The 12,861-nt window shown below is 40.3% G+C and overlaps 1 protein-coding gene across 1 annotated transcript in view; it reads right to left on the reverse strand.

Moving 5' to 3' along the window:
* Positions 1–383: 383 nt before the first annotated feature.
* CPB1 (carboxypeptidase B1) overlaps positions 384–12,861 on the reverse strand; it is a 39,740-nt gene continuing 27,262 nt past the window's right edge. The window contains exons 10-11 of the mRNA XM_067737203.1: positions 2,455–2,539; positions 384–730 (exon numbers count right to left, since the gene is read on the reverse strand). Of these exons, the coding sequence (XP_067593304.1) occupies positions 543–730; positions 2,455–2,539 (273 nt within the window). The 3' untranslated portion in view covers positions 384–542. The remainder of the gene's footprint in view (positions 731–2,454; positions 2,540–12,861) is intronic.

Here is a 12,861-nt window from a genome sequence, read left to right on the forward strand (position 1 = left end):
CCATTGAGGGCAGAAATGTTTTCTTTCTTTTTCATTGCTCTGTCCTCAATTGCTTAGCAAAGTGCTTGGCATGTGGTACACAGCTCAGAAAATAACTTGAGTGAGCCGAGATGAAAGCTAAACCATGATTGGATCGTTTCACCTATACCACATTTTACAGTCCTGGATTTCCCCTTACATGTCTTCTTTCTCATCAGCACCTCACTATAACCTGTGCATGTCTGCAGTCTGCCAGGGTTGGCAACACTTCAAGGACTTTAACTCCCGTATGGCTGACCTACATCATTGGTTGTACATGGCTTGCCTTAGTCATTCGTTCACATCTTTTTTCCCCCAAAGAAGTAGACAGTCTGTCAGGTTTTTCAATTGTAATGGTTCATTTTTATTATGATCAATATTAAAGACCCAGGTAGTTTAATAGACCCAGAATCTTAAAAGAAAGAGGAGGATCTGGAAAACATCTAGGCAAACAAAAGTCAGAATTCAGGATAGAAAAGAAACAAAGAGTGCACATTTAAAGATAAGGCTGTTAGTGCTCTGGGCTAGTACAGATGTTCCAGGACATAGCCGGTAATGTATTTGATCGCCAGCATTGTCTCCTCACAGGTTGGCCGGATCTGGGATTCAGGGAGGGCAAAGCCATATCTGCCTTTATCCCGGAGTTCAAAGGTGAAGGAATATTTGATTCCTTGGTCATAAGCCCAGTCATCAGAGCCCCCAGCAGCAGGATCTGAAATGAGCAAACAGGAGAAAGAAAAATTTTAAATCTAGGAAGGAGATTTTAAAAAACCCACCAGCTTTCTTTTATAATTACAAATGTTTTACTGCACAAAACAGTATAGGTAGGCGAATTTTCTAGTAAACTGGATCACAAAAGCTATGGGGGCTGTTTTAAAAATTTGTCCAGTCTTACCTCTAAGTCTGCTTAGTGGGAGTGATGTGTTTAATACCCCAGGAAGTATGTAATTTGTAATATATAAACTTCTCAGAGTGCTTGTATGCTGAGGTAAACTGTGCTATGTAGTGTGTAATCTGTTTACAAAATATATACAGTTTCTGGGAAAAGGACGTGTATCTCCTAGAAAAATAAGGAAAACTGCATGATGACTGGTAAGAGGAGAGGACTCCAAACCCTGCTGAAACTGTGCTGAGCGATGAAACTGGAGCAGTTGAGGGCAGGGCTGTGCCTTCATTTTTGTTTCTTCAGGGTCTAGCATATGGCCTGGCACAGATTAGGCATTCCTTCAGTTATTCATTTGGTGACAGTTATGATGTCATTCATTTATTCAATCACTCATTTGTTCATTCGTTCATTCAGTCAACAATTGTACAGCTCTCACTTAGTAGTAGGCCATGTGCTCGATCAGCTCTGGAGATGCTAGGACAAAGGAAAGACATGGCCCCTGCCCTCCAGGGACTTAACACTGTAATGGAAAGAGAAACCTCATTGAACTTGCCTGAAGAAAACCTACAAGAAGTTCACCATATGTGAATAGGTGCAATGTCACTGTGGGTTATTTCTGATAGAACCCCCTTAAGAAAATAGTATACCCCATCTGATACAGAGAAGTTTAATAAAGGACAAGAATACAGGAAACTGTATTCTACATGAAGCTTTTAGAAAGCCCTCAGGATTGGAGCCTCTCCAACTGCATTGAAGCCCCCTTGATGATGGGACTGGCCTTTTTTCCTTGTATTTCTGGTCCTTTAAGACCTGGGGCAGAAAGAAATCATGCAAAGGCAAATATATGTAGAAATTGAAAATGGGGCCTGCAGAATGCGCCTTCCCAGCAGATCCGAACTGCAGCCCCAAGGCTCTGGGGTCTAGCCGCTAACTAACGCTTTTGCCACTTGCTTGCATCCCTTGCAAATAGCTTGAGCCTGAAGTAGCCTTTCGAAACTGCCATCTGTTTAGCCAGGAAAACCTTCCCTCTACTGCTTTCCTCCAGCAATTGTCCTTCCAGATAAAGCTTCTGTGTCATCATCCTGGGAACTTATTCCTGATACTGTGGAGTGGGGTGGTTAGTCTTTGGGCGTGCTCTTTTCTTAGACATCCTTCTGTCGCAGCACTTAGCTCCTGTATGACAATTAATGTTTACTCTTCCCGCTTCCCTGCTGTGGGTTCTTTGAAGATTGCTCCAGCCCTCCTCCTTCCTTCCCCCTTCCCTCTTGCCTTCTCTCCATCCTTCTTTCCTTTCTCTCCTAGCATCTGTTGAGGGCCTGGCAAGTGGTAGACGCTCAATAGATCTTTACGGAGAGCAAATGTTTCCGTGGGCTGAAAGGGATATTTCTCCCCCTTTTTTCTGAACAGGAAACTGATTACATATTTTTTTTAAAAATTCACTGTCAGGCAAAAGTCACATGCTTTAAATGATAGAAAGGAAAGACGCTGGGAACCATTTGTTGCCTCTGAAGCACGTGGGTTCTTTGCACAGTTCTGACGCCAAGACTTACAGATTGTTGAAGCTCCTGGGCCATATTTGTACTTGGTCCTGTACAGTGTGGCAAGTTCTTCCATGGCACGTTTAGCCATGCTATTCTGCAAAAGAGCCAGCAGTAAGTGAGTGAAGAAATAAAAGCACACACCGACAAAAAACCAAACATCTGTACATTATTTTTAAGACGTTGAAGACATGTAAGTCACAGTTCGGGTTAGTGTTTTAAACTTAATCAGTGCGCATCCCCATTTTCCAGCGAACTTTGTCATATGATCCAAGTGATTCTTGTGGAAGGATGTCTTCCCTAATGCCCTCCTCAAGCACTCACTCTGAGCTTCTCTTTGTCACACACAGAGTTGTGTCATATTGTGTCAATACCATTAGCTGCCCTCTGAGTTCTCAGTGACTTTTTCTGTCCTTTATCTCTGTGTCCCCAGGGCCTAGCCCAGGGTTCGTTACTTAGTGGTTACTCAGTAAATGTTTGTTGAAGCTCTGAGATGGTTAGCACTCTTCTTACCCTATTATTTGAGAATTAGGTCCTTACATTTATTTTAAATGATCGTTGCAGTAAAATCTGGGTCCTAGCTGTAAACTCTGTTGTATTCAGAGTTTATTCTTTTACTTTGTTTTCTTTTTTATTTACATAGAATTTAGTTGCTCTGTTTTTTTCCTGGAATTCTTATTTAGGCTTGTTAAACATTTTTTTTTAAACCTTAGTTCAGGCTGGAGAAATGAGGCTATAGTGATTTGTAACTGTCCCAGATACCACATTTATTGACATAGTAAAATGTCACTGTGTATGAAGAATTAGGTTATATCTAAGGATTAGTCTGGCAACTCTATCTTGTCTCTGGAGCTTGTGAGAGAAAAGCAGGAGGCAAGGAGGTCTTTGTGGTTGTGCAAAGAGATTGTCTACCTATTAGAGGCAAACAAAAATCAAAAACGTACAAAATAATTCCAAACAAAACAATGCAAAAACCACCTGGAAATAGGGCAGGTTATAAAGTGAAGATTAAGTCATGGCAGGATTATGTGAGTTGGGGTAGGAGTGTTAAAAACCACTCAAAAGAATGATTGGATAGTCGGTGCAACCTTCAGTGATAGTGTAAAAATGTTTAAGAATGGACAGTTCCAAGGAAGAGTGGTAGTTCCAGCATGGAAGATTTTTTAGACCGAAAAATGAGAGAACATTTATTTTATTTCAAAAGGCAGAACATTTGAATTCCAGAATTAAAAAAAGTAGCAAGTATTAACTTATGTTTTTTTTTTTTTTTTTTTTTATTAGAAGCAGCATCACCTTCTCATCAGACCCACTGCCCTCCCGCCCCTACACCCAGCCCCTCAGGGAGAAGGGCTGTGCACTCAGCTCCTCCCTGCACAGTAAACTCTCCAGTGTCCACTGACAAATTGTCTATTTAACTGAATCACTTTGAAAGCAAGCTTTACTTTTCTGTCTGGAGAACACAGATTTGTGAATCTGATTGTTACTACAGGAGAATTAGCCATAACTCATTCTGGCTATGAAACTAGCTATATTTCTTACTTTGGCATCATAATTGTCTTGTACATATGCCTGGAAAACTGTTGAAGTTGGTGATGACATCAGAATATTTCTGTTTCTACAAAATAGCAGCTTCCCTTAATCCTTGTTCTAATATTAAAACCAGTTCAGTCAAGTCTTAAGTCAAATTGATGAGGGCATGGCTGTAAGACTTCAAGAATTTCAGCTCCCAAAGCATCAATGCTTCATCGAAACAAGTGGTAAATTTGGAAATTTAAAAGGAATTATAAAACTTAAATCATGACTTTCTGGTCTGAAATGATGCAATCAGTTTCTTGGAACTAACTTATTATTCTTAGAGTTTTGGGACAGTAATTTGAACATTTTAGGGTTTCATTTCCCTTTTTCCCAAACTGGTAAACTAATATGTGCTTTGTCATACTGTATGGAATCTTTACTGTTGTGATCTAAAGGTATTGTTTCTGTTGTTTAATCTTATTTTAACCAACATACTAGAGTTAGGTCTTCTCTCCATCCTTTAGTATAAGGCCTGTTGCCAGTTGAAATCAGAAATAATGTGTAAACATTGCACAATGCTCAGAATACATTTAAAACCATCTTTTAGAGATGTGAAACATGGTGAGGTACTTGTTCTTTTGGTAGGCAAACAACATGTTTCCTACTGTTCTACAATTTCTTTAACTTGCGATTCATCCAAGGAAATTTCTAGTTACTTATTTTTCTGTAAGGCAGAACCTCTAATCCTAAAGAACTCTTATTCCTTCCCTAGCTACCTTCCTCAGGCTTTTCTTCTGTTCTGCTTTTTTTCCCCCTTAAACCTTGAATTCTTACTTTTAGTTAGTAGAAATAAGATTCTAATAAATGCCAGGCATGTAATGTACAGCAGGGGTCCCCAACCCCTGGGCCGTGGACCAGTACTAGTCCGTGGCCTGTTAGGAGCCGGGCCGCACAGCAGGAGGTGAGTGGTGGGTGAGTGAGCGAAGCTCTGTCGTCTGCCCCCCCATCGCTCGTATTACTGCCTGAACCATCCCCCTGCCCCACCCCCGGTCCATGGAAAAATTGTCTTCCATGAAACCGGTCCCTGGTGCCAAAAAGGTTGGGGACCGATGCTGTATAGCACTGTGACTATAGTTAACAATACTGCGTCGTATACTTAAAGATGCTAATGAGAATAAAGCTTTAATGTTCTCACCGTAACAAAAAATGACAATTATGTGAGGTAGAGGGTGTGTAAACTAATGTGGTAAACATTTTACAGTATATACGTGTATCAAATCATCACATTGTGCACCTTAAATTTACACAGTGTTATATGTCAATTACATACCAGTAAAGCTGTAAAAAAAAGGAAATTCTTCAGGATTAGTTCCAAATGTGAGAAGTTATGATGACTATAGACAATTTAAGACAAGATCATTGTCTTTATCTCTTGACCTCCTGTGTGTCAGATGACCTTCAAGTCTCTCAATATTTTTATTGGTGTAACATAAGAATTGAGTTATCTGGCAAAATTGAAGGGGCTTACTTGTGATCTGTTATTGCTTCTGATTTATCAACTTATCCATTTAGTCATAACTACCCTTAGGGCCACACAAAAATGTTTAGTTTGCCTTTCCTTAGAGCAATAACCAAGTGCTTTCTAAGCCTTCAGAGGCATCTTTTGGAAACAGTTGCTCTGCCTGTGATGCTGAGGCAATATCTAAGATTGATGTTAACTTAAAATGGCTGTTATTTTGTTCCTGTCACGGGTACCCACTGAAGGAGCATCTAGTCTGTGTCTCAGCCTTGGTTCTCCTTGTCCTAAGTTGCTCTCTCATCTTGATGTCTACCTCATCACTTGTCCTCTGACCATCACCTCATCATCACATCCTTCAATGGCTCTCTCACCTTCTGTTGAAGTCTGGCCTCCTTTCTTGACATAAAGAGCCTTTGTGAGCTTGTCCCTCTCTTCTCTCTCAGGCTGCATCACTTGCCGTGCATCCCCATGTTCCTTCCGAGCCAGGTTTCCCTGAACTACTTTCCGTACCCTTCCCCGCCTCTCCTTACCTCCATGACATTGGGTGTCGTTCTCCCTTTGTAGGAAATCTCTTTCCCTCTTTGTTCACAAGGAGGCTTGCTATTGTTCTTCCAAATTCAGTCTAAATGTCATCTTCTTTGCAAAGCTGCCCCAACTCTCTTAGGGAGCAATGAGCACCCCTTCTTTGTGAGGGCTCACATGTCTCTATCAGAGTTCCTATCACTGTGCTGTAATCATTTGTTTTTGCATCTGTTTGTCCCCTAGGTGAGCTTTTTGTTGGGGGGAGGATTCTTGGCTATTCATCTGGTATCCTCAGCGGATTGCATTAACACCTAGCACATTGTTGGTTGGTTGATTTAGTCTCTTCCTAGGGCTTCAGGTGAGCCTGATTTGGATGGGGGTGCAGAGTGCTGAGCTCTACAAAGGCTGGACTGTGACCCCCCTGAGTGGAGATTGAGGATGCTTGTGGGGAGAGTGGTGGTACCACGCAGTGATGGTTGATGGGTTACCACATTTAGACATTGACCTCTGCTGGGCACTTAACTTATTTCCTTTGATAAAAAAAAGTGAAGTCTGTAGACCCTTTCTCTCAGCCCCTCTGAGGCCAAGGGACAAAAAAGTCAGAGCAGACGTTAATCAACCAAAATATCATATTTTAAGTTCCAAGTATTGTAACAAAAATCCCTGGAATCAGTGTGGGTCTTTTCTTTTTTTTTTTAAGAGTTCAAATACTTTTACAAATGTTGCTCATTTATCTTCCTAACATTATCTGTCCACATTCATCAACACAGAATTTTCTAGCAGAATGGAATGCCATGGGGGCAGCACGCTTGGTGGGAATGTTCCAACCAAGCTGGGTGACTGACCCCTGCCAGAAATGGTAGAGAGAGGGGTGATTCCTGAATTTGCTAAAATATTAGAGAGGTAACTCCTTTTCCTTGTATGTTTCTGTGAAAAGGGACTAAGACAGCTGACAAAAGACTGGCAGAAACAATAGTACATCAGAGAGCATGATCCATGTCTTGAAACTCTAATTAATGACATTTTCTATATAACCTGTCATTTGAGGGAGATCTTACATCCTTGCTCAGTGGGTTCAAAATAAGAACTAACATTTACATAAAACCTTAGACTTTGACAAAGAGCTCTTGATAAGAGCTAGATATTTTTATCCCCATTTTACAGATAAAAGAACTGAAACTCAGAGAGGATAAAAGAACTTGCCCAAGGGCATGCAGCCCCATAAGTGGCTGACTTGAGCTAGGTTCTTCTTGCTTTAAATCCTGTGCTCTTTTTCACTTCTCCTTGTGGCCTTGGAATACTTCAAAAGAAGTGTTGCTAGAGCTGGTTTTACCAGTTGTAAAGAACAGAAGGAAGCTAAATATAAATCAGCCTCAGAGAAAACTTTGCTTTCAGTCAAGGCCAAACATGGCCAGCCTTTATTAATCCTTAGATATGAGTTTCCTACCACGTCTTATGCATGTTCTCTTTTGTCACCTGTTTTCTTAAAAAGAGGCCTTGGTCATAGAGCAAAAGACAGAGAGAGTCTAAAATGTCACATCTAACTCAAAGCCCAAGAGACAAAGGACCAACTAGTGTAACGTTTCCCCAGGCTCTGAGCTCCAGGGGGCTGGTGAGATGAATAAGGCGAGGGTGTTCTTTTCCACTGACCTGCATTCCTTAGGAACATGTGATCAGGAAGCCCCATCTCGTGACTGTGCTCATGGTTGTCATTGCAACCTCTACGTACACCGCCAAGTGTCATGACAGTGGGGTCTCGCCTCTTCTAATCTTCCACTGGTCCATCATTACCGTACAAGAAAACGAAAGCCCCAAACTGACGGTGGGGTATATACCAATTCAAAGGGAATTTTCTTCAGAACTTTGCTTCTAACTTGAAGTTCTGAGTTTAACCATCCCTCTGGGTGAATACATGTGATAATGGAAGCGTCAAAATGATCTTTAGCAGCAGTTTCCTTCCTTCTGTCCTGTGATAATGGGTAGCTTACACCAAGGGACCAATGAGGAATTGAACTTTTATAAGTTTGGTGCAAAAGGAGAAGCCTCCAAGGCCTACTGAGGCAGGGACTGAGGAGAAAGCCTTTGAAACAAATATGTTTCTGAGAAAAAGGAGGAGAGTAAACAAGCGCAGGCTCTGGTTGCAAAGCCTTGAGATGAAGAAAAGGCAAGGAGTGTGGGAAAGCCTGCTTTAGAGAGCAGGGCCTGTCTGTTCTGGCAGACTCCATGGGGAGCGGGGCAATGCTTTCACTGATGGAAACCAAATTCTTTCTTTGCCTGATCTGAATACATATTTTTAAGCTCTTTAAAATTCAGGTAAAATGTGAAGCATGAGTCAGCTGAAGTTGCAAAGTCCAGAATTCCCCCCCCCCCCGCCCCCGTGGCGGTGGTGCTTCTTCCAAATAAATGTTAAAAAATAAATGCCGTATGATGGGAATGTAGTCTCCCACACTTGAGATTTGCAGAAAATTGTAAGCTCTTTGTGAGGAGGTGTAGGATCCTGAAAGCCAGGGACCTTTGGCCAGGAATGAGACTTTTCTTACCTTTGCTTAAAGCAGGGTTTCTCCACCTTGGCACTTGTGACCCGTGGGCTGGATAATCCTTTGCTGTGGAGGCTTGTCCTGAGCTTTGTAGGGTGTTTATCAGTCTCCCCTGGCCTCCACCCAAGGCATGCCGGGAGCATTCCCACAGTGACAACAATCAAAAAGGCCCCCCACCCCCACCCCCGCCAGATGTCCTCTGGGGGAAGGGAAGGAGGCAAAATTAGCTTAAAGGAAAGTCAGATAAAAGATGTAATTATGTTAAAGAAGAAAGTATTTTAGAGAGAAAAACTGAAAAAGAAGACAGCTGGTTTTAAAGGTGCTCTGAATGCCTTGTTTTCCTCTGCTGACGATAGTACAAGTGTCTCTGAAGCACCGCTGCTAGGTCACACCTGCCAAAATCACACTTTACCTGCAGGGTTGCCAGATTTAGCCAAAAATACAGGATACCCGGTTAAATTTAAATTTCAGGTAAACAATGAATGCTTTTCCGGTATAAGTCTGTCCCATGCGATATTTGGAGCATACTTAAACACTAAAAATTATTTGTTGTTTATCTGAAATCAGATCTAACTGGGAGTTCTGTATTTGACGTGGCCATTCTGTTTACCAGGTTACTGGCTCCAGGGCCCGCTGTGACACAGGAGTCATCCTGACATTAAAGTCCCTCGGTAACCTGGTTACCTCACTCCCACCCTTCCTTCGAGAGAACATTCACAACAGGCTGACCCCCTCTGCTCCCTTCCTCATGGCAGGAGCCAGGGTTTATGCTGAGCACTTAATAGGTGCTCAGTGGAATTTCTGGTAATTGCCTGATGAGTCATGTAGTGACCAGGCCCTGCAGGAGAATTTTAACAGGCCAGAAAGCCACTTAAAATGTATAATGGTAAATCAGCACCCGGTCTCTCTAATCAAAGAAATTCTGCAGTTGTCATTTAAAATTTCTTTGGTCTTATAAGTGAGATTAGAAATTCTGAGAAAATTCCTGAAGCAAATGTTCTGTGCCTCCAGTCCTGCCTAAGCTGCTGGCAGCCTGCCTGACACAGGGACTGTGACCTGGTTGCTCTTGTTATTAGGCAAGGACGTGGTGACAGCAGTGATGGAGTGTGCGCATGACCCTGCAATTGTCCACCTCCTAATCACAATATTTCTTCCCCCCTGATTTTTGTGTTTATCTCTAATGATAGTCCCGGCTTATGCTCACGTGCTTGGGTGGAGCAGTGGGTTTCTGTTTTGGCGGCTCACTAACTAAAGCTTTAATTAAGAGGTAGTGAGGTGTCTTTGGACTAGAAGGTGTTAGATTTTAGAAATGGATTTCTATCTTTTGGTCAAGTTTAATAATTTTTCAGAAATATTTAGACTGTCGTATTTCTCCTGGTTAATGTACGTATACCCATGCAAGTACTGGCCAGAATCATGAAGACTGGGCCCTGAGAAGTCAGGGATCTTACTTGACCAGTGTAAATCCTTAGCAATGTCCGGGGTCAGAGGTAATAATGATATATTTGTGGGATAAAAGACTTTATTTAATGAATGGTCTTTTGCAAACCGGCTGCATGGAGCACCACCATAGAACACGGCCACACAAATATGTGTTGGAAGTTGGGGCAGCTTAGGAAATTCTTCAGCATCCACTAGCTCCATGCCCAAGGCTGCCTCTACTACTGGTGTTGGCTTAACCGAGCCTTCATTGTCTGAGCTAGAAAATGAGAAAGCAGAACCAGAGAAATTCCAAGACTTCCACCTGTGAAATCCTGTGCTTCTAATGTGGAAATGTAATCATAGACGCATGCCCTGGATCGGCATCTTTGTGTGGTATACATCAGCTTTCCATTTGGTCAGTCTGGGAAACGGGTGAAGATACTTAGTTGATTGGTATTATTCTGGGTTTCTGCTTTTGAATTTAGAAGTAGTGTTATAGTAATAATTATTATTAACAGAGCCGTGTGTGCCTCTTTGGGGGGAAGATAGACCAAAGATTGGGAGCTTTTCCATGCTCAATAAATGCAAAGATATGGATAGGTTTGGGAGCCTTTTCAATTATGTCTCCTAGTTTTTATTTCCTCTGATGATGAAGAGGTCATTATAACTCAATATTTCATTACCCTTTAGAATTTTGGAAATGTAAAGATATTCTTTTTCTGGATCTTAAAACTTCCTTTGAAGATAGTGATAGCTTTATACTGAAGAAGTCAACGCTGAGGGACTGGACGTTTATGAAGTCATTGGAAGCTCACAGTGCATTTTGTATTCTTTCTTTAAATAATATATGCGTGTAAAAACAGTTTGCAGTCAGGAAAGCATTATGCATGTAAGACACTCTTATGTTTCCTCAAACTTTTTTTACTCATCTGCTGAAGATGTATTTTTTGGTAGCCTTTGTAATCCAGGCTATTACTTCTGTACTTTTACTTCATTGGTCTTTTGCATTCCCATCTCTGCCTTTCTTCCCTCTGAAGGTTGTCTCCTGATATAAGTAATTGTCAGGTAATCTACATGTAAGATCTTTCAGAAATGAAGCCGTACACATTTTCATCACGACTCAAATGTCAAAGGATTGGTACTTACGGTATGTTCTAAATTTGAACTGAGAGAGTGCTAATGTTTCTATACAGAATAATTCCCTTCCAATTATTTCACTGAAGCATTTTTTTAGCTACAAATATGATCTTATATACATGCATATATATATGCTAAAATCTGTATAAGACAAAGTCTGCTTTGTAGTCCTGTAAGAAAATTCTGAGTTATCTATAATGTGGTATGGTGCCAATAATTCATCTTATTAGTCTTTTACTATCTTTTGTTTTCTACAGTGGGGTCACAGTTTTCTAATTGAGAATTAATATGGAGGCACTAGATTTGGGTGGAACATTCATCTTTCTAGGTCAAGACTTTTAGTTTTTTAAAGTGATATCCTCATTACAAATAAAAACCATGGAAAAGCCAATATCTTTCTTCTTGGGAGACTCAAATTCTCTTTTGGCTATACATGTATTTGTGATAACACTATAGTTATGAGTTGTTCTAGCAAAATGTTCTTAGGAAGTCAGTGAATTGGATTCCTACAAAATAAGAAAAAGACTGAAAGGATTTCTAGTTAACTATTCAAATGATTTAAATTGTTTTGGGGTGCCAAACTAAATTCAGATCTCAAATGAATCAAATAATCAAATAATATGCATCTTAGATTTTACTGATGGCATTTAAATGTCTCTTTTAAGATACTAGGCAAAATTCCAAAGACTATTGGAAATTAAAGTAACTTTTAAATCAATGTGTGTGATATAAGTGCAAAGAATTTTTGTATTTTATTCACCTATCTTCTGCTCTAGAAAACATAAGAAGTAACATGTCCTTTTCCTTGAATTTATTAGATTTGCGGGTATAAATTTAAACAAGGTAAGATTATTTTGTGGTTTATGCTTGTTTGAGAATTGATTATGAATATTTTACTTTGATATAGTTCTGTTTCACTTCTTTGTTAATTAGAATTTAAAAACAATTTTGGAGGATGGAATTTCTAATATATATATATATATATATTTTACTATTACCTCTCTTTCCTTGATTTTAAATGAAGAAGTGATTCTTAGAGGAAAGTATCAGTGGATCACATTCTCTGGAATGGTTTCACACCATTTGGGGCACATATTGAATTGGCCCACTAAACTCACTTTGAGTCTTGGGTCTTTTCCTGGAGAAACCACAGGAAGTAGCAAGAATTATTCATGAGATTCTAAAGGTAGAACTTACTTGATTCTTTTTTTTAAAGGAAAGTTTGTAGACTTCTAGAGCAGTCAGATACTACGTTATTGTATGGAGCCAGTGGGGCAACAAAGTTTTCAACGCTAAAAGGGCTTAAACTTATTCCCCAAGTAAGAAAAAGTATTGAAACTTTGTGCAGCAGCTCAATTCCAAAGAACACTTTAAGCTTTTCTGTTAGCATTAATCTTTTAGTGTTTATGTTTAAAACTAGTTATTAAGCAAATTGGATATATTGGTTGTTACATTTAATATGGTTTATAATTTTAGTTTTAATATTTTACTTACTAACTCATTCGTGCTTAGTTTGTATGGCTTTGTCTTTTTCTCTTTTGATGTGGTACAGCTTAAGCATATTCACATGAGTTAAGCAAACAACATACCCCCACCTCCTCTCCTCTGGTGGCCCTGGAAATCGAGGACTGAAATGAGGAGCTGACCACACCCATCTCTGGGACAGCAGGCCTGTGAGCGCCCACTGCTGGGAACACTTACAGACTGAGCCTAATTGGAAAACTGAAATATTGAATGGTTCCAACTAATGATGTCCTCTTTTGTTTT

This window comes from Pseudorca crassidens, chromosome 5, assembly GCF_039906515.1.
Source record: "Pseudorca crassidens isolate mPseCra1 chromosome 5, mPseCra1.hap1, whole genome shotgun sequence".
In the NCBI taxonomy this organism is placed as follows: domain Eukaryota; kingdom Metazoa; phylum Chordata; class Mammalia; order Artiodactyla; family Delphinidae; genus Pseudorca; species Pseudorca crassidens.